This window comes from Podarcis erhardii (assembly GCF_964252035.2).
Source record: "Podarcis erhardii genome assembly, chromosome: 2".
In the NCBI taxonomy this organism is placed as follows: domain Eukaryota; kingdom Metazoa; phylum Chordata; class Lepidosauria; order Squamata; family Lacertidae; genus Podarcis; species Podarcis erhardii.
Genome location: NC_138498.1, coordinates 8,570,787 through 8,596,488, shown reverse-complemented (window position 1 = coordinate 8,596,488; position 25,702 = coordinate 8,570,787). Strand labels below are relative to the sequence as shown.

The 25,702-nt window shown below is 47.3% G+C and overlaps 1 protein-coding gene across 1 annotated transcript in view; it reads left to right on the top strand.

Moving 5' to 3' along the window:
* Positions 1–25,702, top strand: part of MARCHF9 (membrane associated ring-CH-type finger 9) — a gene marked incomplete at its 5' end in the record, with an annotated part of 53,309 nt that overhangs the window by 14,726 nt on the left and 12,881 nt on the right. Inside the window, 2 exons of the mRNA XM_081844991.1 lie at positions 17,337–17,492; positions 18,840–19,032. Of these exons, the coding sequence (XP_081701117.1) occupies positions 17,337–17,492; positions 18,840–19,032 (349 nt within the window). The remainder of the gene's footprint in view (positions 1–17,336; positions 17,493–18,839; positions 19,033–25,702) is intronic.

Here is a 25,702-nt window from a genome sequence, read left to right as displayed (position 1 = left end):
CCACACAGAAATCCACTCCTGGCTAGCTATTTCAGCAGCCTAATATAGGTGGCATTGGTTGTCTTGTTGTTGAGAGATGGAAACCCTTGCAGATCTACTGCAAATCACTGGTAGTTCCTGATGAACTTTCTCACACCCCACACACCCAAAGCACATTGCTCACTTAAAGAATGCCACAGAACTCAGTACCATCCTAGGGAGAACGGTGTTTATTTGTTCTGCAGTTATGCCATTCAAGTGGAAAACTGGCTTGCATAGACGAGAGTCAACAGAAGCTTTGCAGACAATAGACTCATTGCAGGGAATGAGTCATTTTGCTGGGCGCAGAATTCAGCATCCTGAGAACTTATTTTTTAAATCCCCCTGGATCTTAAAGCTGTGCCTTAGAAGTCTGGGTGAAGAGTCATTTTTTTATTTACTGTATTGTTTCTACATTTAATTAATTAATGGCCTTGGCAGTGCTGTGTGCACGTGTTTGTGTGTTTGTGCAATGCCAAGTGAAATTTCAGAAGCCAGAAGAGGAACCGGGCAGGATTTCAAGCAGTCAGGGCTTGTGGGCCACAGATAACTTTCTGATCCTCCTCTTCTCTGCAAGAGAAGCAAAACGAAAGGGAGGAAAATGGGCATTCCTGTGCCTCTGAATCCATACATGGCAATTTCCCCTCCTGTCATGACTGACACCCTGCCCAGTGCCCAAACTGCTCTGGAGTTCCTGCTGTTATTTATTTCCTCAGACTTTTAAAGAAGAACAATCTGAGTGAAAGACTGCTGGTGTCCTTCTACCGAGGCTCCATAGAGAGCATTCTCACATACTGTATTTGTGCCTGGTTCTCCAGCTGTACAGCTAGGAAGAGGAAGGTGCTCCAGAAGGTCATAACCACAGCCCAAAGGATTATTGGTCATCCCCTCCCATCTTTGGAAGAACTGTACGGTTCCCGTTGTCTTAGGAAAGCAAACAATATCCTGCAGGATGCATCTCACCCGGGACACAGTCTGTTTGTACTACTGCCTTCTGGCAGGAGATACAGAAACATCAAGTCAAGGACAAATAGACTGAAAAATAGTTTCTATCCAAGAGCTGTGGCCTTCTTAAATGCAGTAACTCGATAGTGTGACCTGGGAGTTTGATGGGTGTGGGTGTGGGTGTGGCTAGAATGTGGTTTGTTTGGTTGTTGTTGTTGTTTTGCTTTTGTTGTTTTTAAGGGATGGCATCCAATTTCGTTGCACTTGTGCAATGTTGCACTTGTGTAATGACAATAAAGAATCTATCTATCTATCTATCTATCTATCTATCTGTTGGCAGTGTGGTTGTTGTAACATCTGGAGAGAGCTTAGTAGCATGGGAAAATGGCGTCTTGTTGGGGGCGCTAATTCATAGTATTGATGAGCCATCATGGCAGTTTTGAACTGGGACTGAGCACAGCAAAGCTACCTTAGATCTTGCATATGGCTCAGGTTCCTGAGCCCTCTTCAGTTATGCAGGAAGCATGCAACTTTTAGGCCTGAGATTGGCAGACGTTATGAGCCCTCTTGGTTGGCCAGACAGGGCTGGCATTAAAAAAGTAAAGGTAAAGGGACCCCTGACCATTAGGTCCAGTCGTGGCCGACTCTGGTGTTGCGGCGCTCATCTCGCTTTATTGGCTGAGGGAGCCGGCGTACAGCTTCCAGGTCTTGTGGCCAGCATGACTAAGCCGCTTCTGGCGAACCAGAGCAGCACATGGAAACGCCGTTTACCTTCCCACCGGAGCGGTACCTATTTATCTACTTGCACTTTGACGTGCTTTCGAACTGCTAGGTTGGCAGGAGCAGGGACCGAGCAACGGGAGCTCACCCCGTCACGGGGATTCGAACTGCCGACCATCTGATCGGCAAGTCCTAGGCTCTGTGGTTTAACCCACAGCGCCACCTGCGTCCCAGGGCTGGCATTTAGTTGGTGCAAACTGCATAGCTGTCGAGATCCAGCACCTCAAAAGGGCGCACTAATACCAATCCATGTCTATCTAGCTGCCATCAAGACACCACAAACACCAGAATTGGCAAGAGGACCCATTGGTGGGTTTGGGCTCCCTTGTGTGGGTGGGCCCCTCTTCTCTGTAGCTGCTCTTTGGAAGTTGTAAAAAAATTAAAATGGGGTTCACTTTTGCAGCCCAGCTCCCCAAAGGACTCTGGGTCCCCTAAGTCCATGACTGGTCAGAGGACAATGGCTGGAGGCAGGAACTAGTAGAAGGAAAGCAAGGAATATATTAATTTTCCTGTTGCAACAGAGTCCCCACCCCCACCCTTTGCGAGGAGGTGAGGACCCAGAACAAAGGTGTTCAAGAACCTTCAAAAACCTTTGAAATTGCCCAGCCCCGTAGCCAAGACCACTCAAAAAGCACCATACGTGTTTCACAGAAGGAGGCGGTCTACAACAGAAATTTGAGAGTGTGGCTTGTCTCCTGTTTGTCAAGATAATGCTTGCTGACTGAAAATTACCTGGCCATTCCTTTGAGATGGTAAATGCCTTAGTTCTTGAATCCAGGTCACAGACCTACCCGATTCACACACAAAATATGCCTTGAAGACAGGAATTGAAGGATTTGTAAACGGAAGAATGATTGGGAAAGGTTTCCCCTAGAGTTTTCCTTCTGCAGAGGGAATATTTAAGAGTCATTTGGAGAGCCAAGATAGCATTTGGGATTGTTCTGTGTGCTAAAATAAAGTGTGATTTTCTCAGGGAATATTTCCTAAATTCTGAAGGGTTGTTTTTCTGCGGAGCGTGTGTATGCACCCTAAAATTTTATAACAGTGGCAGGGAGCAGCCCCTGCTTGCTGTCCCACACTTTCTTTCTTGGCCTGATCCTAGCCACCCTATTGCCCAGGGAGAGAGAGAGTGGTATCAAGTAAGTGGGTGCAGAAAGGAGGGCCTTTCCTGGGCCAACTTGGAGGTGCCAGGAGGCCCCCATTCAAATTAGCTGCTCCAGAGCGACATCAGCAGTCTAGATAAGCCTTAGATCAAGCTCCCTTTCACCCTACGTGTGGCGGCAACAGCAGCAGCAGGTAGTTTGAGGTGAGGAGCGGAACTGAACAGAGCCAGCAGGTCTATGCGCCATGCTGCGAGCCCCTGAAATGTTTCCACTGTTGCCTCCCACATCCCATGTGCTATCGGCAGCCCTGCAGCTCTGCGGGTGAGTTTTGTGTGTGCGAGAGTGTGTGTGTGCGCGCGCGAGAGAGAGTGAGTGTAGGCAAGGCAGCAGCAAAGGGAATTAGCCAGCCGTGAAATTGCCGATTACAATAGCCAGCCGAGCCAATGGTATGTTCCTGGCCTGAGCTGGCAGATGAGTCCCCTGCACACCTTTTCAGGGAAGAGACACTGTTGCATGCAGCAGTGGGTTCAGAGGAGGGCTGTGAGGTTTGGGGGCTTCCAGTTCACCTGCGGGATGGAAGAGGATGAATGCCGTTTGGCACTCGATGGACAGAGGGAGTTGTGTGGGAATGCGCAGGTATGCTGATCTTCAGAAAAAAAGCTAATAGCCTGGAGAAGAAGAGGTTAAGGGGTGATATGATAGCCATGTTCAAATATATAAAAGGATGTCACATAGAGGAGGGAGAAAGGTTGTTTTCTGCTGCTCCAGAGAAGCGGACACGGAGCAATGGTTCCAAACTACAAGAAAGAAGATTCCACCTAAACATTAGGAAGAACTTCCTGACAGTAAGAGCTGTTTGACAGTGGAATTTGCCGCCAAGGAGTGTGGTGGAGTCTCCTTCTTTGGAGGTCTTTAAGCAGAGGCTTGACAACCATATGTCAGGAGTGCTCTGATGGTGTTTCCTGCTTGGCAGGGGGTTGGACTCGATGGCCCTTGTGGTCTCTTCCAACTCTATGATTCTATGATAATAAGCAGAAGAGCGGTGGAAATGACCCGTGAGAGCTGTGCTGGATCAAACCAAAAGCCCAGCATAATAATAATAATAATAATAATAATAATAATAATAATAATAATAATTTATTATTTGTACCCCGCCCATCTGGCTGGGTTTCCCAAGCCACTCTGGGCGGCTTCCACAGAAACCAAAAATACACTAAAATATCACACATTAAAAACTTCCCTGAACAGGGCTGCCTTAAGATGTCTTCTGAATGTCAGGTAGTTGTTTATCGCTTTGACATCTGATGGGAGGGCGTTCCACAGGGCGGGCGCCACTACCGAGAAGGCCCTCTGCCTGGTTCCCTGTAGCCTTTTCACAGGGGCAAGCAAGATCTGAGTGCAACTGCCCTCCTGTCCCCTTGCGATAGCTAGAAACTAATACAGTGGTACCTTGGTTGTTAAACTTAACCCGTTCTGGGAGTTCGTTCGACTCCCAGAACAGTTCAAAAACAAAGGCACTCAATCGGAAGCCATCGAAGCTGCGTTGGATGTCCAGCTTCCAAAAAACGTTCGCAAACCGGAACACTCACTTCTGGGTTTGCGGTGCTTGGGAGCCAATTTGTTCAGCAACTAAGCCGTTCGACAACCAAGGTACAACTGTATATAGAGACGTACGGCCTCTGCTGCTGGAGGTGACACGTGGCCATCATAGATAGCTGCCATTGATACTCCTTATACTACTTTAATTTAAAATCCTGTTTTTAACTGTCTTTTTACTCCTTTTGCCAGCCACTTAGAGGTTTTATTGCAATCAAGCGATCTTGATTGACCTTTTGTTAAATAAAGAAATCCTCCATGAATTCAGCTACAGTGGTGCCCCACAAGACGAACGCCTCGCAAGACGGAAAACCCGCTAGACTAAAGGGTTTTTCGTTTTGGAGGCGCTTCGCAAAACGAATTTCCCTATGGGCTTGCTTCGCAAGACGAAAATGTCTTGCGAGTTCCTGCGGGTTCCCCCCCCCCTTTTTCTAAGCTGCTAAGCCGCTTATCAGCTGATCCGCTAAACTGATAAGCCGCTAAAAGCCGCTAAACCGCTAATAGCGCTAATCCGCTAAGCCGTCAATGGGCTTGCTTCGCAAGACGAAAAAACCGCTAGACGAAGAGAATCGCGGAACGGATTCTTTTTGTCTTGCGAGGCACCACTGTAAACGCTTTTTAAAGCTGTCTCGGTTGGTGGCCATCAGTACATTTTGAATTCCATAGTTGAACTGTGTGCTGTACGAAGCGGTACTTTTGTCCATCCTGAACCTTCCAGCATTCAACACTTAGCAGAGGGACATAGACACACATTTCTTGCCTCCTTCCATTGTAGGAAATGTCAGTTTATTCTTATGGGTTGCTTCCTGTTCTTTACCCAGTTACTGATCCAAAAGAGGACCTGCTCTCTTATATCATGACTGCTAAGCGTGCTCAGGAGTCTTTGGCAAGAGACTTGCCTTGCAGGGGGTTGGACTAGATGACCCTTTGGTCCCTTCCAGCTTTACAATGCTATGATAAGGTAAAGGTAAAGGGACCCCCAATCATCAGGTCCAGTCGTGGCCGACTCTGGGGTTGCGTCGCTCATCTCGCTTTATTGGCTGAGGGAGCCGGCATGCAGCTTCCGGGTCATGTGGCCAGCATGTATAAGCCGCTTCTGGCGAACCAGAGCAGTGCACGGAAACGCCGTTCACCTTCCTGCCGGAGTGGTACCTATTTATCTACTTGCACTTTGACGTGCTTTTGAGCTGCTAGGTTGGACCTAGGTGGGACCGAGCAACGGGAGCTCACGACATCGTGGGGATTCAAACCGCCGACCTTCTGATCGGCAAGTCCTAGGCTCTGTGGTTTAACCCACAGCTCCACCCGTGTCCCTCAATGCTATGATACTATGGCTTTATTGAAAGCTTACTGAAAGTCTTGAGCACACAGGGGCTACTGTATTCACACACCTTTCTCCCTCCCACCCACATTTGACACTCTGAAAGAGCTTTAAAAGGCTAGCTAGGGTGTTTTCAGATGGGGGCTTAATATTATAACTGGTTCATTCATCTATCACAAACAGGTTGTTGGCATCAGTTGTTTGTTTGTTTTTAAACTTACTGGATTTCCCCCAGAAAGAGTGAATCTGGATTAAATGAAGGGTGGGGGTTAGGGACAGGAATAGGGACTGTCATTTTGATGCTACTGCAAGAACTTGGCATGCATAAGGAACACTCATCCCACAATAAATATCCACCTAGAAGCACCTTAAAGTCTTACCCTTGCGGAAGCCTTGCTGGTTCTGCTCAGCAAGACTTGTTCTTCTATACACTTGGCAATTCTACCTTTAATAATGCTTTCTACCAGTTTTCCTAGAACTGACCTGAAATTTCCCAGATCCCACCTCCATCCCTTTTTCACCAATTGGTGTTATGTTAATCATTTCCCTCTTCTTGGTTATGGAGATTATTCTTCGGGACAAGTTATACCTTTCTGTTAAAAGATCAGCAATTTCACTTCTTTTACGAACTCTCAGACAGATGCCATACAGACCTAGTGATTTGTCCTTTTTAAACTTGTCAGTGGGCCGCGGGTGGCGCTGTAGGTTACCACAGAGCCTAGGGCTTGCCGATCAGAAGGTCAGCAGTTCGAATCCCCACGACGGGGTGAGCTCCCGTTGCTCGATCCCTGCTCCTGCCAACCTAGCAGTTCGAAAGCACGTCAAAGTGCAAGTAGATAAATAGGTATCACTCCGGCGAGAAGGTAAACGGCATTTCCGTGCGCTGCTCTGGTTTCTCCAGAAGCGGCTTAGTCATGCTGGCCATATTACCTGGAAGCTGTATGCCGGCTCCCTCGGCCAATAAAGCGAGATGAGCAGCGCAACCCCAGAGTCGGTCACGAGTGAACCTAATGGTCAGGGGTCCCTTTACCTTTTAAACTTGTCAATAAGACTTCAAACTTGTCTCTTGCCACCGCTGTTTATCTCAGTTCCTGTGACTCCTTACGTATGGAACTTAGTTCAGCCATCGGAATCTGCCCTACTTCTTCCACAGTGGAGACAGATGCAGAGAATTCGTTCTGCTTCTCTGCATTCTCCTTTTTCTAATACCCAGTATTTTTCCTGTAATGTGAAACAGACCCCATTATACCAGAAGGTCCTACGTCATCTAAAATCAAGAGAAGCCAAGCAATGTGGTTATCACATGGTAATAATCATACAGCGGAGAATTGATTTAGATGAACAATTGATGGCCCTTTCGTATTGTAATGAATGCATCACAGACTAACATTTTCCCCATCGACAGCCACTGCCTGCTGATTACATGGCTGTTGTTGTTATTTTAAAGCTCAGATCCATATATGTTTGGGGGAAAGGGAGAAATCTTTATTTCCTGTTCCCTATGGCCTGGTTAGAACTAATTGAAAAGCGAGTGTTCTGTGAAATAGTACTTCTCACGCAGAAAATCTGAATTTGCTGTTGTGAGTCAAGTTAACCGCCCTTTCCTTACGTTTGGCCTGGCCTAGTCATTGACGGCAGGCAGTGGATAGTAATAGCTGACCGGAGAATTATGTGAAAATGATACACAGGTGGTATTTAACTCCGAGTAGGTTGGCTAAGAGGTATAGAGCAGAATCAGATATGTGTTGGAAATGTAAAGAAATGAAGAGAACGTTTTTTCGTATGTTGTTGGCCTTGTAAAAGGTAAAAGAATATTGGGAAATGATCTATAATGAGCTGAAAAAAATGTTTAAAATACCTTTCCCAAAAAGACTGGAATCTTTTTTGTTGCGAATAATCCAAAATTTTTTTATGTATGCAACAACGGCGGCCCGAGTTTTGTTAGCCCAAAAATGGAAAGTGAGGGAGGTCCCAGGCAAAGAGGACTGCCAAGTTAAGACGGCAGAATATGCAGATCTTGCAGGCTTAACATATAGAATAAAAGAGCAAGAAGAACACACATTCAAAGAAGACTGGAAAATATTTATTGAGTATATGGAAAATAGCTGTACACAGCTGAAAACGCTGGCAGCATTAAGATAAAGTCAACAGTGTAATTAACGCCTGAGTGATGTAAAAGTGGATAACTGATTAATATAGTTATAGCAAAATATGCAGGAATGAAAGATTAAGAAAACGAAACAAGGAAAGAGAAGGTGGGATGTCGTTGGATATTTAACAGTATGTAAAATGTTTATTTTCAGATGTAGAAATGGAAAACGTAATAAAAATTATACATACATATGTGGGTTAAACCACAGAGCCTAGGACTTGCTGATCAGAAGGTCGGCGGTTCGAATCCCCACGATGGGGTGAACTCCCGTTGCTCGGTCCCTGCTCCTGCCAACCTAGCAGTTCGAAAGCACGTCAAAGTGCAAGTAGATAAATAAGTACCACTCTGGTGGGAAGGTAAACGGCGTTTCCGTGCGCTGCTCTGGTTCGCCAGAAGCGGCTTAGTCATGCTGGCCACATGACCCAGAAGCTGTACGCCGGCTCCTTCAGCCAATAAAGCGAGATGAGCGCCGCAACCCCAGAGTCAGCCACAACTGGACCTAATGGTCAGGGGTCCCTTTACCTTTTACTTTTTATGTTTCACTCCCCTGTTTGAAATTAGGCAGGTGCCAGGCGCATTTGGCAACTTCTGAGCGCCAGCCAGGTTGGCGACCACAGTTCAAAAACCTCTGTCTTAGTCTACTGTTAATAACCTCCATATCGTTAATACCATTTCCATTTCCACTGTTTGTGTTTCTCTTTCTTGTACTGGGACAAGGGAATTGTTGTAGGAGTTAAGCAACAGAATCATAGAATTGTAGCATTGGAAGAGACCCTGTCCTTTAGTCCAAGTCCCTGGTGAAAAGACATTCAGTTGTGGCAACCACAACCTAGATTTAAGGTGCTATTGGGCGCCTTTTTTTCTGTACCCAAGTTTCTAGCCCTGTTTACTGGAATAGGCAATAAGGACAAGACTATCGGCAGCTCCTAGTCAGGATGGCTGTTTGCTACTTCCAGTACCAGCAGCAATGTGAATACCAGTTCCCATGTGCTATTGCACCCATATCCTGGTGGTGGGCCTTGCAGGAATCATCTGGGTGGGCAGTGTGTAAACAGAATGCTGGAATTAGATGGGAACTTTTGCTCCAATACTCCAAATATATCTAAAACAATGGGAGAAATTGGAAGGATATCAAAAGAGAAAATAGACAGGGACTGGAAGGAATCTTGCAAAACCATATCGAAAAATCAGAACTCCTATTAGAATAAACAGGTTCCGTTTTAAATACTGAAATACTAAATAAGATGGATTACAATGTGTAATAGAAAAAGGAGCATGAAATTAGGTTAAAGGTGTGTGAAAGAAAGTAATAGAAGTGGAAAGAAATTGCAATTCAGTAGATTGGAAGTCTAACACAGAGGGTGAGGGGTGGTGGATGGTGGTGGGAAAAGGAATTATCTGTGGGATTGAGTGTAGGTATGTTTGAATATTTTTAAGGATTGTATAAAATGTATGTTTGTATGCTTGTGTATTTGCAATATGTGTGTATTAATGCTGAATTATTTTAACAATAAAAACTAAAGAAAAAAGAAAAAAAAGATGGGAACTTTTGCGTGATCCAGCTGGGCTCTCCTTGTGTCCTTAGCAATCCCTGCCTGCCTGCCTGCCTGCCTGTGTGCTTGCTTCTGTGCCCCTAGAATAACTGCCCAACCTATGGAGACACCATAAGTTGCTCTCCTCCTCCAAAGGAAACATTTGGCGCAAAGGCAGCCTTGAGTTTTCTCCATTGCTTGGGGGGGAAGGGGGAAGCGCAAAACAAGACGACTCAGCCTTTGCTGTGCGAAATGTGAGTTCCTTTTGTATCTTCATAGTGAGTTATAGTCAGGAAGATCTGCATTCCACCACCACCCCGAGCCTCAAGAATATAGCAATGCTCAATATTGTTGGCTCGTATCATTGCTTCCCCCCCTTTTTAAAAGCCATTGTAAAACATATTACCATTAAAACTGAACATATGAAGGAAAGGGTCATAATTCTGTAGCAGGACACATGTTTTTGAAGCAGAAGGGCACAAAGATCTCCAGGAAGAAGACATTCACTGCCTGTAGAAAACATGCGGTTAGAGAAAAGGGGTTAAAGACTAACTCTTACCCAGAGATACTACAGTGGTACCTCAAGTTACATATGCTTCAGGTTACATACGCTTCAGGTTACACACTCCGCTAACCCAGAAATAGTACCTCGGGTTAAGAACTTTGCTTCAGGATAAGAATGGAAATCGGGCTCCGGCGGTGCGGCAGCAGCAGGAGGCTCCATTAGCTAAAGTGGTGCTTCAGGTTAAGAACAGTTTCAGGTTAAGAACAGACCTCCAGAACGAATTAAATACTTAACCTGAGGTGCCACTGTATAGGTATGTGATGGAAGGTGTGTGTGTGTGTGTGTGTGTGTTCCATGTTGTGAAGTTCAGACACAACCTGGCCATCTTAGTGACAAGTCAGGCCTGCATGCTACGGACCTGAAAGCTTTATAGCAGCTCATGCCAGGGAATTGGCTCTTGGAACCACTTGCATCCCAGAACCAAGAGGATTTGTGGGCAGTCTTCTTGTCAACCTGCCTGCAGTTTCATCTTCCACCATCTGGCCCCGGGGAGTGCAGGGAACAGAGAATTGGTGACAGCGCCCCCATTGAAACTGGTCCAGACAGGGCCTGCCTTTATCTTTTGTGCTGGCTCCCCTTGCTACAGGGTTGTTGTTATTTTCACTGGAGGCTCCTCCCACATTCTCTCTCCTGGCCTATCACCGACACTTCCTTCACCTGTCAAAGCTTGTCATCTCATCCATAAGGACTAGGAACCTGTTCTTGTCCTTTGAAGTGAAGGCTTCTCTGGAATGTGCTACCATCCATGGCATCCACAAATAAAGTCCAGGGAATGTTGGGAGGCGGGAGGCTGCGGGCAACATCAAATGCCTCTGTGAGCAGAGCCTGCTTCCTCCCCATAGCTGTCAACCTTCCCGTTTTTTGCGGGAAATTCTCTTATTCCAGCGCCGTTTCCCACTGCTACCCCAGATTGTTAGGTATCCCATAGACTGTCCCCGGGATAGGTGAGGCTGCTGATCCCTTATTTTTGAGGCTCCCTAGGACAGGTGAGGCTGCTGATCACCTCCAGACTGGATTATTGTAACTCGCTCTACGTGGGGCTGCCCTTGAGACTGACCCAGAAACTCCAGCGGATGCAGAATGGCGCGGTGAGACTCCTTACAGGGTCCTCTCTGCAAGATCACATTCACCCGGTGCTATACCAGCTGCACGGGCTCCCAGTGGAGTACAGGGTCAGGTTTAAGGTGCTGGTTTTAACCTTCAAAGCCCTATACGGCCTAGGACCCTCGTATCTACGGGACCATCCCTCCTGGTATATCCCACAGAGGAACTTACGGTCTTCAAACAAAAACATCTTGGAGGTCCCAGGCCACAGAGAGGTTACGCTCGCCTCAACTAGAGCCAGGGCTTTTTCGGCTGTGGCCCCGATCTGGTGGAACGCTCTGTCCCAAGAGACTAGAGCCCTGTGGGACTTGACATCTTTCCGCAGGGCCTGCAAGACAGAGCTGTTCCACCAGGCCTTTGGCCAGGGCACAGCCCAACTCCCTCCTTTGGCAATCTTCAGAGAACTCTAGCCCAATGGTTGCCATCAATTTGATTTGAATTAATTTTATAATGAAATGATTTTAGAATGTTGTATTATTTTATTGTTGTTAGCCGCCCTGAACTGCAGCTATGGTTCTGTAGAGGGGGGGGGGGGGTGGCTGGGTTGCAAGGAGGGCAGACAAGCTAAGTGTGCAGCGGATTAAGGAGGAAAGCGAGACACTCCTCCTGTTTTCCCTTTGTTGGATACAGTGACCCAATTTAGGAACTCTGTCTGTCTCCCCCCCCCATCCTCCAGTTTGATTCTGCATTGTGCTTCAGTCAACCCAGGCTGTGAGCACAGTGGCACATAGCAGCTGCACCACCTGGGGGTGGGAGGGTCCATTTTTCTCTTTTGTAGTCCTTTTAAAAAAAATATCTAGCCCTAGAACCTGGGAGGGTATAGAAATAAGCAACTGCACAGAGGGAGCCCCCTCCCTCGGGGGGGGGCACTGTTTAAATCACCTAGTGAGAGGAGTCCTTTGTTGCCCTTATTCTTTGCTAGATCACCAGCATCACTTTCTGGCAGCCAAGAGAGAAGCATCCCATGATATCAAGGTAATAATAATAATAATAATAATTTATTTATACCCCGCCCATCTGGCTGGGTTTCCCCAGCCACTCTGGGCGGCTTCCAACAGAACACTAAAATACAATCACCTATTAAACATTAAAAGTTTCCCTAAACAGGGCTGCCTTCAGATGTCTTCTAAAAGTTTGGTAGTTATTTTTCTCTTTGACATCTGGTGGGAGGGCGTTCCACAGGGCGGGTGCCACTACCGAGAAGACCCTCTGCCTGGTTCCCTGTAACTTGGCTTTTTGCAGCGAGAGAACCACCAGAAGGCCCTTGGCGCTGGACCTCAGTGTCCGGGCAGAACGATGGAGAATCTACTCAGTTACCCTGCTGTCCCTTTCCCACTGCTCAGAACAAGACTTTGATTTATAACATGGTGCCCTCTGCCATTGGACTCCCAGCTCCCATCATCCCTTGCTGACCGGGGCTGATGGGAGTTGGAGTCCAGCAACTTCTGGAAGACACAGTGTTAGCAACCCCTGCACAGCATGTTTGCTTTATTTGCGTTTAGCAAACACTGAGGATTGAACCATCTCACATATCAGGTGTTGTGTGAGGGGGGGGGGTGTGTTCATGTTCATCATGCTTTCTGTAGGGATTGGCTGTGCGCTCCAGTTGCCTCTGGGAAACTGGCATGAGCAGCTGAACCAAGCAGAGGTTGGCTGTACCCATTGAACCGAGCCATCAGCTGCCATCAGGATGGTGTCACCTGATTGACAGGGGGGTGCTTTCACAAAAATCAGGTCAGATTGGAGCCCCTAGTTAGTAGCCCAAGACTTCCCCATGGACTGAAGGTTCCCCACTGGCAACAATGAAGAAATCATGTGGGAACGACAGGATTGCATGAAAAGGGCTGTGCTCTATATGTTTTTGGTGGTGGTTTGAAGATCAGAAATGAGTGTCCACGTGGCCTGAGCAAAGTTGCAATGCAGACTTAGAACAGTCTCCAGGACGAATTTATTGTGTAGAGCACAAAGCAGGCTCTGTTGAGTAATGGTGATTTTCCTAAAGCTGCTTTGAGCTGGTTCATGTGTTAGGCTTTCTTTGCACAGAACATTGGGAAATGGTGCAAAACTTGCATGTAGATTGACAGATGTGCCACCCATTCACCATATCTTTTCCAATGGCCTTCTTAATACACTGGCTAAAATTAAGGAGCAAACTTCTATGATGGGCTTCCTTTGGTAAGGAGTTTCCAAGAGAAATGTACCATCATTGAGAAAGCCCTGGATGTCAGGTTCATCCTCTGAGCCTCAAACAACAGGGGCATATACTTGATGAACTTAAGGTGCAAGGAGTGCCCAGGATCCAGACTGGGAATTTGTATTATATTACATGTTGCATTGTGGTAGGCAGGATGGGAAGCCACAGCCAACTGTGGTCTAAACCACAGAGCCTAGGACTTGCCGATCAGAAGGTCGGTGGTTCGAATCCCCACGACGGGGTGAGCTCCCATTGCTTGGTCCCAGCTCCTGCCAACTTAGCAGTTCAAAAGCACTTCAAAGTGCAAGTAGATAAATAGGTACCGCTCTGGCGGGAAGGTAAACAGCGTTTCTGTGCGCTGATGTGGTTTGCCAGAAGTGGCTTAGTCATGCTGGCTCCCTCAGCCTGTAAAGCAAGATGAGCGTGCAACCCCAGAGTCGTCCGCAACTGGACCTAACAGTCAGGGGTACCTTTACCTTTACCTTCACCTTTACCTAGCATCTATACACAAGAAAAAAGGCTTTGCGATGCTACCATGATGTACAGTTTCACGAGGATTTCATGAAAACTCAATGTGTTTTTTAACCTGTTACTTTCTGGTGTGCTTTGAGCATAGCAGCACCTGCCATGAACCGTCACTCTTAACTCCTTGCGCACAAACTCATCCCCATCTCCTTTACCTCTTTTTAAATCTTCTCCTGTCTTGTCCCATCTTCCTGCTTAAATGACTGAAAATAGAAGGCTGGATTTTTAATAATTCTGCAGAGGCCCACGACTGTAACAATAGGGACATAATTGAATTATTCAAAGCCGCTTTCCTTCCCAATAGTTTTGTGCCACTCAAAGGTCTGACGTAAGCTTTGAAACGTTCTTCTAATTTTGCTTATCTTTCTGTTTCATTCTCTTGCTTATTGTTACTGTGCTAGATCAGGGGTTGGGGAACTTTTTCTCAGCCTAAGGGCCACATTCCCTTCTAGGAAACCTTTTGAGGGCCACATGGCACTGGTGGGCAGGGGCAAAAGTAGGTGGGGGGTCACTTAATAGGGCTAGGTGACATACTGATTATCCTCCAAAACTGGTTTGAAGTCCACATCGCGATATCGGTTTCACCATTTTTGACCACGCAATACATCACAAATCATTCACAAATCATTGTGGGTGGGTTATGCAAAAATCACAATCTGAGAAAAACTGCGAAGCCTACCAGTTGCCTCTACATAGCTCCATCCTTACTTCAGGCATTGTGATAGATCAGCATATCACAATGTTTAGCTGGTGATATATCACAATGTTGAAAACCAGATATCGCCCAGCCCTAGTCACTAATGTAATTTTTACCTTTTGTACAGTAGGCTGGGACGTGGGTGATGCTGTGGGTTATACCACAGAGCCTAGGACTTGCCGATCAGAAGGTCAGCAGTTCAATTCCCTGCGACGGGGTGAGCTCCAGTTGCTTGGTCCCTCCTTCTGCCCAGTTCGAAAGCATGTCAAAGTGCAAGTAGATAAATAGGTACCACTCCGGCGGGAAGGTAAATGGTGTTTCCGTGTGCTGCTCTGGTTCACCAGAAGTGGCTTAGTCGTGCTGGCCACATGACTCGGAAGCTGTACGCCAGCTCCCTCAGCCAATAAAGCGAGATGAGCACCGCAACCCCAGAGTCGGCCACGACTGGACCTACCGGTAATGGTCAGGGGTCCCTTTACCTTTACCTTACGGTAGGCTAGTTTTTATACATGTTTTTATACTGTGTATCCTCCACCTATGCAAACAAGAGTCAACATCAGAATTCAAGGACTGCTTCTGTTAGCTAATGGGGGGGGGGGAGTGCCTCTACAGGGGAAGCAGAACTGTAAAACAATCCCCAGTAAAGTCATCATTAGAGAGATTGGAACTTGGGTCTCCCATATCCAAAGCTCACCCTCTGCCCACTGGCCCTCCGAGCTAGGGCCAAACGACACAGATATAGGGAGGGTGCTGTTGTGCTCATGTCTTGCTTTTTGTGGCCTTCTGGTCAGCCACCAGAAGAACAGGATGCTGGAATAGATGGGCCACTGGGCTGGCCCAGTGTGGCTTGGCCTGTGTTAAGCTTGCCACTTAAATTGGAAGGGAAAGCAGCTGTGTGGGGCCCTGGTGTGGGTCCTTGTCTTGCTCTTTATTTGGGCCAAGTGCCAGGTTTTTGCCAAGCCCCACCCTCTGACAGCTATTGGGGGCACGTCATTCTCTTTTTTATATACTGTATATAATTTTTATTACATTTTCTGTTTCACAATTTAGAATACTCGTTTAAACACCCTTAAAATATCAGTGACTTCCCTTCTTCTCTTCCCATGGTTCATTTTGCATATCATAAAATCCCTGCATGTTTTACATAAACTAAACCACTCAGTATTCCATTATTACATCCATCAAAACTTATTTACACTGTTGAATTTCTCTTAATGCTGCCCACGTTTTTAAGTGTACACAATTTCTCCCCTTATATTCAATAAACACTTTCCAATCTTCTCTAAACATATGCTCTTCTTGTTCTCTTGTTCTATATGTTAAGTCCGCAAGCATCAAATATTCCATCAGCTTATGTTGCCATTCTTCTTAGTTGGGACCTCGCTCGTTTTCCATTTTTGGGCTGGGGCAGGTCATTCTCTGTGGAAAGCCAGCCTTGAGCCACATAACTCCCGAGGTAAAGGTAAAGGGACTCCTGACCATTAGGTCCAGTCGTGACTGACTCTGGGGTTGTGACGCTCATCTCGCTTTATTGGCCGAGGGAGACTGCATACAGCTTCTGGGTCATGTGGCCAGCATGACTAAGCTGCTTCTGGCGAACCAGAGCAGCGCACGGAAACGCCGTTTACCTTCCTGCCAGAGTGGTACCTATTTATCTACTTGCACTTTGATGTGTTGTTTTGAACTGCTAGGTTGGCAGGATCAGGAACCGAGCAACGGGAGCTCACCCCGTCGCGGGGATTCGAACCGCCGACCTTCTGATAGGCAAATCCTAGGCTCTGTGGTTTTACCCACAGCACCACCCGTGTCCCTACATGACTCCCTACCTCCTTTCAATCTCAAAGTTAGCAACTTAAGCCTGCATGTTTAAGGTAATGCCAAGCACCAACGGGCCACTCCATCCAGCTGAGAGCTTGCTCCTAATTTCCTTTACCAATTGACTAATCCAGTCATTGGCTACCCTGCTTGCTTGCTTGCTTTCTCTCTGCAGCCTGCCCCTTTCCTCCTTTGTTGCTGTGATCTTAGCAACAGGATTCTCCTGCTGTTGGGATACGTGGCCAGAGACCCAGTAGTGACCTCTTGCTCTGCCCCCCCCCCCAGCTGACAGGAATCCACAGCAATTTCCTTGTCCAGGCATATATCCCTAACCTATCATTAATACTTCCTGCAAGCGAGCTTGAAATATTGATGCTAATTGCTCTCCTTGCCAGCACATTAAGCAGGCAGCACTAACGAACCAGGCTCGCTTCTGTGGTGTGGTGGTGGTGGTTTCTTAAATAGAGGAGACCTAATGGATCGGCAGAGCCTAGGACTTGCCGATCAGAAGGTTGGCGGTTTGAATCCCCGCGACGGGGTGAGCTCCCGTTGCTCGGTCCCTGCTCCTGCCAACCTAGCAGTTCAAAAACACGCCAAAGTGCTACTGGATAAATAGGTACCACTCCAGCAGGAAGGTAAACGGCGTTTCCGTGCACTGCTCTGGTTTGCCAGAAGTGGCTTAGTCCTGCTGGCCACATGACCCGGAAGCTGTACGCCGGCTCCCTTGGCCAATAAAGCAAGATGAGCACCGCAATCCCAGAGTCGGTCACAACTGGACCTAATGGTCAGGGGTCCTTTTACGTTTAATGGACTCCAGGCTTAGAGATGGCCGGTGTTACCCAGAATCCTCTTGGTGGTGGTGATGGTTTGTCATGATTGGTACTGGACAGGCATGGATAGCTTCCGTGAAGTCTCAGCAGCGGGGTCCAGGAAGCCTGTAGCCAGTAAGCGAAGATCTCCCTGACTCTCCTATGCTTTTTTCCTTGCAGGGGGAGCTGTTAAGCCCATGTCGCTGCGACGGGTCTGTTCGCTGCACCCACCAGCCCTGCCTGATTCGCTGGATCAGCGAGAGAGGTTCTTGGAGCTGTGAACTGTGCTATTTCAAATACCAGGTCTTAGCCATTAGCACAAAGAATCCCTTGCAGGTAAGCACCGAAACAGCTAAAGCAATACCCTACAACATTTCTCTGATGAAAAGTTTACTATTTATACCCTGTCCGCCTGACTGGGCTGTCGCAACCATTCTAGGTTGCTTCGAACATATAAAAAAAATACAATAAAACGTTAAACATTTTTTTACAAACTTCCCTATGCAGGGCAGCCTTCTGATGTTTTTTATAGCTACTTATCTGCTTGGCTCGGGGGTCATATAATTCCATACCCTCCAACATATCTCCAATGAAAATAGGGACGTCCTAAGGAAAAGCGGGACATTCTGGGGTCAAATCGGAAACCAGGACGGCTTCTGTAAAACTGGGACTGTCCCTGGAATGTAGGAACACTTGGAGGGTCTGTTAAAACCCTGGTTGGTGTATTACTTTTTTACCAGCAGGCCACATGTTGCAGGGAGGAGGGGAGTCAACAGCAAAGCATGGCAGATGATGCGCATGTGTGTGAGCCCACATACACATCTAGGCCTGCCAAGCAGTCTTAACTACCTCAAAAAAGATTCTGATGGCCATACATTCCTCACCCATTGTTCTGTGTGGTGCACATTTCACCTGGCGAAGCCTTTATTGCACTTCAGCATTGCTCCACCAACTGAGGGTATGACTTTGGAAGCACTCAGTGCACCCCCGGTGATTGCACATTGGAGAAACCTGTCTGCCGTTCTCAAGCCTTCCTCAGTAAGGAGATTAGTAAGTTCTCAAGGAACCTGAGGATATATCCTGCAGCGCATTCCAAAAACCACTATCCTGTGGCATCCCGCCTCCCACCCCCCCGTTCTATTCCCATTATCTGGTTTTGTCGTAGGGTGTGGGAAAGAAGCCATGGGAAGCAGCAGCATGGGGAGTAGTCCTACTCAGAGTAGACCCATCAAAACTGATGGGTCTAAGTTAGTCATGCCTATCAGTTTCAGTGGTTCTGTTCTGAACAGGGCTAGCACTGGCTACAACCCTTGGAACGGCTCATAAATAATGACGATGACGATGATGACGATGATGATGATGATGATGATGATGATGATGATGATGATGAAGATGTATTTTTTATACCCTGCCCATCTGGCTGGGTTCCCCCAACCACTCTGGGCAGCTCCCAACACATTAAAAACAGAATAAAACATCAAACATTAAAAAACTTCCCTAAACATTTGTATATTTGCCAATGCCCAAGCTCTCTGTATTGCATTTGTTGTGCATCGACACCCTAAGATTCTGCACCCCTCTGCCTCATGGGAAAATCCCATCTTGGCTTGTTCTGCCCATCGTTTGGCAAAAGCACCCTGCCGGCATTCGCTCCTATGTGCTGTTTTTCCTCCCCGCCCCCAGTGGCAGGCGATTTCCCTGACGGTGATCGAAAAGGTGCAGATCGCAGCCATCATCCTGGGTTCCCTCTTCCTCATCGCCAGCATCTCGTGGCTCATCTGGTCGTCGCTCAGCCCCTCGGCCAAGTGGCAGCGGCAGGACCTGCTCTTCCAGATCTGCTATGGGATGTACGGCTTTATGGACATCGTCTGCATAGGTGAGTGAGTCCAGCCAGCCAAGCCCGCTTTCATTGCTTAGAAAAACAAACGGGAGGGTTCCCCCTGTTTTGCTCTCTCCGCTAGCATGATCCCTGCAGCTTGCTGGATGCAGGGGAAAGGAAAATCAATGCTTCGTCCGCTCTGTGATTCCCTTGTGGAACTCGATGCAAAGGAATTTGATGGTAGATTTCAGGAGATTTCTAACCATTAGGAAAGGCCAGTTCTGAAGTAGTGCCTCCTGGCAATAGTCTTGGCAGCACAGTAACACAGGAAATGAGATTAGGATGGAGAATGTATGCTTCTATTGAGGTCAGAAAGCAGTTCTCTGTAGACAAGTTTTCTTGCATCCTACTTTTGCTTGAGATTGTAACGATTAGCCACCGTGTGTTAAAATCTCTTTCACCCACCTTCCCCAGCCCCTCTGGCCTTTTTAAATTGCAGAGCTGTTTGAATTCCTGAACATCATGCAAGCCTATTGTTACCACATTCAGAATTTGTCAACCCAAAAATCTAAGTAAATCATATATACAGAGAGGGAGAGTTTAAGGATGTGGAGATGGTAAATAGTTACCAATATCTCATTGGGTCCCAGGTGCAGAGGTGGGAGGGGCTGATTGAGATTTCCTTTGGGAAGGATGTGGGCTCCAGTTCTTTGCTTTGCTATTTCCCCCTCGCTAGGAGGAAATATGGGGTGCAGGTGGCGCTGTGGGATAAATCACAGAGCCTAAGGCAGGGGTCAGCTTCCTTTTTCAGCCGTGGGCTGGTCCACCATCCCTTACACCATCTGGTGGACCGAACTATATTTGAAAAAATAAATGAATTAATTCCTATGCCCCACAAATAACCCAGAGATGCATTTTAAATAAAAGCACACACTCTACTCATGTAAAAACATGCTGATTCCTGGACCATCTGCAGGCCGGATTGAGAAGGTGATTGGGCCGCATCCGGCCCAGGGGCCTTAGGTTGCCTACCCCTGGCCTAGGGCTTGCCAATCAGAAGGTCGGTGGTTCGAATCCCCGCAACAGGGTGAGCTCCTTTTGCTTGGTCCCTGCTCCTGCCAACCTAGCAGTTCGAAAGCACATCAAAGTGCAAGTAGATAAATAGGTACTGCTCCGGTGGGAAGGTAAACGGTGTTTCCGTGCGCTGCTCTGGTTCGCCAGAAGCGGCTTAGTCATGCTGGCGACATGACCCAGAAGCTATACACCGGCTCCCTCGGCCAGTAAAGCGAGATGAGCACCACAACCCCAGAGTCATTCGCAACAGGACCTAATGGTCAGGGGTCCCTTTACCCTAGGGGGAAATATACAAAACGAACTATATAGGTGTGCTTAATTTGCATAGTTTATACAGTGGTACCTCGGGTTAAGTACTTAATTTGTTCCGGAGGTCCGTTCTTAACCTGAAACTGTTCTTAACCTGAAGCACCACTTTAGCTAAAGGGGCCTCCTGCTGCTGCTGCACTGCCGGAAGCACGATTTCTGTTCTCATCCTGAAGCAAAGTTCTTAACCCGAGGTACTATTTCTGGGTTAGCGGAGTCTGTAACCTGAAGCATATGTAACCTGACGCGTATGTAACCTGAGGTACCACTGTGTACGGCAATGAATGTATACATACATTCTAGACACAGAATTTTCAAATTCAGCCCAAGAACCTTTATTCAGAGCCTGGGACCAGCCCCGTGCCTGGTAATGATATTTTGGAGAGTGGTTTCTGAGCCTCTTCAGAGTACCTTGCTTTTGCCACTAATGGCCAGTTGCACCTTGCCTGAGAATAAGAATAAAAACCTGAGAGGAGGGGGGTATGGCTTCCCTGCTGAAGTTAGCCCCAGCACCTTTTATTTTAGAAATTAGCCGCTGCTTCTGTGGGAACCATTTGTTTTCCTAGAACAGGAACATAGGAAGCTGGCTTTATACTGAGTCTGCCCATTGGCCGATCTACAATTGTATCCCCAGCCTTCCAGTCGCTCTCCAGGGATTCACACAGGAGACATTCCCAGCACTGCCTGGAAATGCCAAAGATTGCATCTGGGACTTTCTTACATACAGAGAAGATGCTCTGCCAGTGAGATACATCTTTCCCCTATAAGTGGCAGGGTCAGTCAAAGCGTAGAATGATTACAGCACATTGCAACGTCTCACCAATCCACACACACAAACATCCCAAGGTGTTCGGAATTTTCTGAGAATCATTTGGAAGCAGGAAAGAGAAAACACACCCACACTCTGAACACAGGGGGAAATGACAGCAAGTTGTAAGACGTAGGTCTCCACAGATCCGTATGGGTAAAATGTCGGAATTGGCTCTTTGCGCAGGCTTAACAGGCACAAACCAGCCAGCAATGAAACGTTAACAAAAGCCTCAGTGTAGCCTTATTTGAGTTCACCGTTTGGGTCTGCGTTGCTCCGGGACAGGAGGAAGGAAGTCAAATGACACCGAGGTTGGTTCGAAGAAAGAGTTTATTCTGCTCTCCGGATAGCAGAAGGCACTTGCGTGATCAAGTCCACAGCAAGTCCAAAGAAATGACAAGTTTCATGCAGTATATATATCCTGTGCTTCTGACCATAAAAAGATCTTCCTCTTCCTACTCTTATCTTGGAGGAAGAGGTCGTCATCCCTGAGAACACGCTTTGGCGTTGTTCCGGACTCTGTGCGTCTTTTGTGGTCAGCACATAAGTTAAGGTACAGATGTGTCTTTCTCTGTTCTACTGGTGCCGTGTTTTTGTTTATACATTGACTCAGAGCTCAAGTTAATGGATTTTAGCTAAGGAAAAATAGGGATTTTGGTGCAGTTTCAAACTGCCTGCACAGTCAGTTTTGGGTTTGGGAAACCCATTCCTTCATCAGGAGGCCACAGGCTTTAGAAACCCAGCTCTCCTCTCTTAAGGTTTCTAGGCCTCATGGCTACAGAGATGAGTCTTGAAAATGGGATGGCAAAAATTGCTGAAGGATCTGAAACAGTGAGACAGCCGAAGCCCAGACCCATTAAGTAGCTCAGGAACCAATAGCAGGATTTAATTTAAAGGGGAAAGAAATGTTAAGGTGTAAGCCACAAATTGGACTTTGACACACACCACATTCAGGAAAGTGGTGACACAAATTATATCAATTGCCCAATGCCGTAATACACAAATTAGTCCCAGGCCTCTAACTCATGCAGTATTTCTGCTGTGACCCTTGAGCTAATATCCTCAGAGGAAGGAGGAGCCGCCAGTCATCTAGGCTGGCATGTCATAGTGCAGTTTACTAACCATCCAGGCCTCATCCTCTCCCCACTCTCAACCCCAGCACAACCTTCTGGATCCATCTGCCCCCTCACTTCTGTTTCCCCTCTTGTGTGCCAAGCCATCTATGGTGACATCAAGTGTAATAAGCCAATCACCCCCCTCTAAATCCCTGGGTGATTTACATAACACAATTCCAGTACTTTTAATATTCAACATAATGATGAGTTCGGGGGGGGGGAGGCAGAGAAATAATGCTGCAATAACCCCTGGGTGGGGGGAAATTGGGAACTCAATTGAACCCACTGTAATGATGATGTGTCAAAGGCTATACGTAGCATAGCAAACAGCTTTTCAGAACCAGAGACTTGGAGGCACAGCCACATTCATTTTGTGGTGCGTGCATCCATTTACTGTATTTTTCGCTCTATAAGACGCACTTTTCCTCCTTCAAAAATTAAGGGGAAATGTGTGTGCGTCTTATGGAGCGAAAGCAGGCTCCTTGACTTCAGCGATAGCAACGCGAAGCCTCCAAAGCGCAGAGGGAGAGCTCCCCCCACGCTCCGGAGGCTTTGCGTTGCTTTCGCTGAAGCCGCCTGAAGCCCCCGGAGTGCAGTGGGAACTCCTGCTGCGCTTTGGGGGCTTCAGGCAGCTATCCACAAGCCTTCGGAGCGCAGCAGGAGTTCCCACTGTGCTCTGAAGGCTTGCGGATAGCCGCCGGAAGCCTGGAGAGCGAGAGGGGTCAGTGCACACTGATCGCTCTAGCTCTCCAGGCTTCGCTTTGCTGAAGAGGCGCTGCACAGTTTTCCCTCTCTGCGCAGCGCCCCTTCAGTGAAGCGGGAGGAGAAATGGAAGGGGCTCCGTTTCTCCTGCTGCTTCGCTGAAGGGGCACTGCGTAGAGAGGGGGAGAATTTTTTCCCCCCTGTTCTCCCCCTCTAAAACAAGGTGCATCCTATGGTCTGGTGCACCCTATAGAGCGAAAAATATGGTCAATATCTATGGTGTTCTGTGGGGCTGCCTGTGGCCACCCATTCAGGGGATGGGCCAGGCCCTCGCTGGCTGCAGCATCAGATGGTCCCCGACCATTCAATGGCGCTGTGCACACACATTCATTTAATTGTGTCTTCCCGTGATCTCTGGACGTTTGGACCTGACTTCCTTTCTGAGCGAAGATATTAATCCAAGTGCCAGATTTATGTTTGTTTTGCGTGTTTGTGTTTTGAAATAGTTCATAAAATACTTTGGGAATGAAGCCTGATTGCTAACAGAATAAAGTTTATGCTTCAACAGCATGGGAGAGATGGGAGACAACTGCTTACAGCAGACGTCCGTGTTGGGCTCAATATGGCCTAGTTGCCATAGTGCCATAAAACCCCTAAATCTGCCTACCTCAATCGGAGCACGCCAATTTTACAGGTTTTCATGCGCAATCTGTCCCCAGTAAAAGCTGTGAGCAGCTAAGGAAATTAAAGGATGCCTGCCCGATTCAGACCAAAGGTCCACATTAGCCTGCCATTCTAATCTGTCACAGTGCCAACCCAGATTCTTCCACTGAAGCTCAGAAGCAGGACATGAAAGAAGTAATAATAATAATAATAATAATAATAATAATAATAATAATAGTTTATTATTTGTACCCCGCCCATCTGGCTGGGTCTCCCCAGCCACTCTGGGCGGCTTCCACAAAAACCAAAAATACACTAATATGTCATACATTAAAAACTTCCCTTACCAGGGCTGCCTTAAGATGTCTTCTGAATGTCAGGTAGTTGTTTATCTCTTTGACATCTGACGGGAGGGTGTTCCACAGGGCGGGTGCCACTACCGAGAAGGCCCTCTGCCTGGTTCCCTGTAGCTTTGCTTCTCACAATGAGGGAACCGCCAGAAGGACCTCGGAGCTGGACCTCAGCGTCCGGGCAGAATGATGGGGGTGGAGATGCTCCTTCAGGTATACTTGGCCGAGGCCGTTTAGGGCTTTAAAGGTCAATACCAACACTTTGAATTGTGCTCGGAAACGTACTGGGAGCCAATGTAGGTCTTTCAAGACTGGTGTTATGTGGTCTCGGTGGCCGCCCCCAGTGACCAGCCTAGCTGCCGCATTCTGGATTAGTTGTAGTTTCCGCGTAGAGCACATTGCAGGAGTCCAAGCGGGAGATAACCAGAGCATGCACCACTCTGGTGAGACTGTCTGAGGGCAGGTAGGGTCTCAGCCTGCGTACCAGGTGGAGCTGGTAGATAGCTGCCCTGGATACAGAATTGACCTGTGCCTCCATGGACAGCTGTGAGTCCAAAATGACTCCATCTCCCAGGCATGTTCCCACCCTCAAACCCATCAGCAATAGATTTTCAGATGCATCGTACCTCAAATCCGAAAGGTAGCCTCTAGCCACTGATTGGCTCAGCCACTGTGCTTTTGTCTAACCCCCTTTTAAAGCTATCTCCTCTTGTTGCCATTGCCACATCCTGATACTTATCAGAAGCGTGACCAGTGATGCTAAATTAGTCTTCGGTACATTTTGGTGTGATTGTGACAGGAACATATTTGATACTAGCAGCCTTGTACCTGGCTTCGCTCAGGAATGGCAAGAAACCAAAACACCAGTGCAGTCTTAAAAGGCTCAGCCCGCCATCTTGATTCAAAATGGCTGCCCATTGTATCCAAGCATCGATCAAAACCTGTTCCTTGATCTCAGAACTGTCATGCAAAATTTGGTTACAGTATCTTAAGAGGTGTCCCAATGTATAGTGAAAAGTCCCAACAGCTTTCCAAAATATATGGTAGTTGGGTGTGGAGGTGCTTTTTTAAGTACCTGAGAAGATAGATGCACACCCACATAAGCCATTGTGTATTTATTTTATTTTTATTCATTTAACAGAATTGGTATACTGCTGAATTGTAAAAAAACCCTAAGCAGTTTACATGAAAGAAACATTATCGATGAGAGTCAGGAGTTAAAAGCAAGACCTAAACATTTCAAAGCAGAAATAAAATCAGTGGTTATAATGTAAATTATAACATAGAATGACATCTTAAAATGAATGACAGCTTTATATGTCCCTGGGTAAAGGACCCCTGACCGTTAAGTCCAGTCATGGACGACTCTGGGGTTGCAGCACTCATCTCACTTTACTGGCCGAGGGAGCTGGCGTTTGTCTGCAGACAGTTTTTCCAGGTCATTTGGCCAGCATGACTAAGCCGCTTCTGGCGAACCAGAGCAGCGCACGGAAACACTGTTTACCTTCCCACTGGAGCGGTACCTATTCATCTACTTGCACTTTGACGTGTTTTCAAACTGTTAGGTTGGCAGGAGCTGGGACCGAGCAACGGGAGCTCACCCCATCATGGGGATTCGAACCGCCAACCTTCCAATCGGTAAGCCCTAGGCTCAATGGTTTTAGACCACAGCGTCACCCGTGTCCCTTTTATGATCCTGGGTAGGTTTG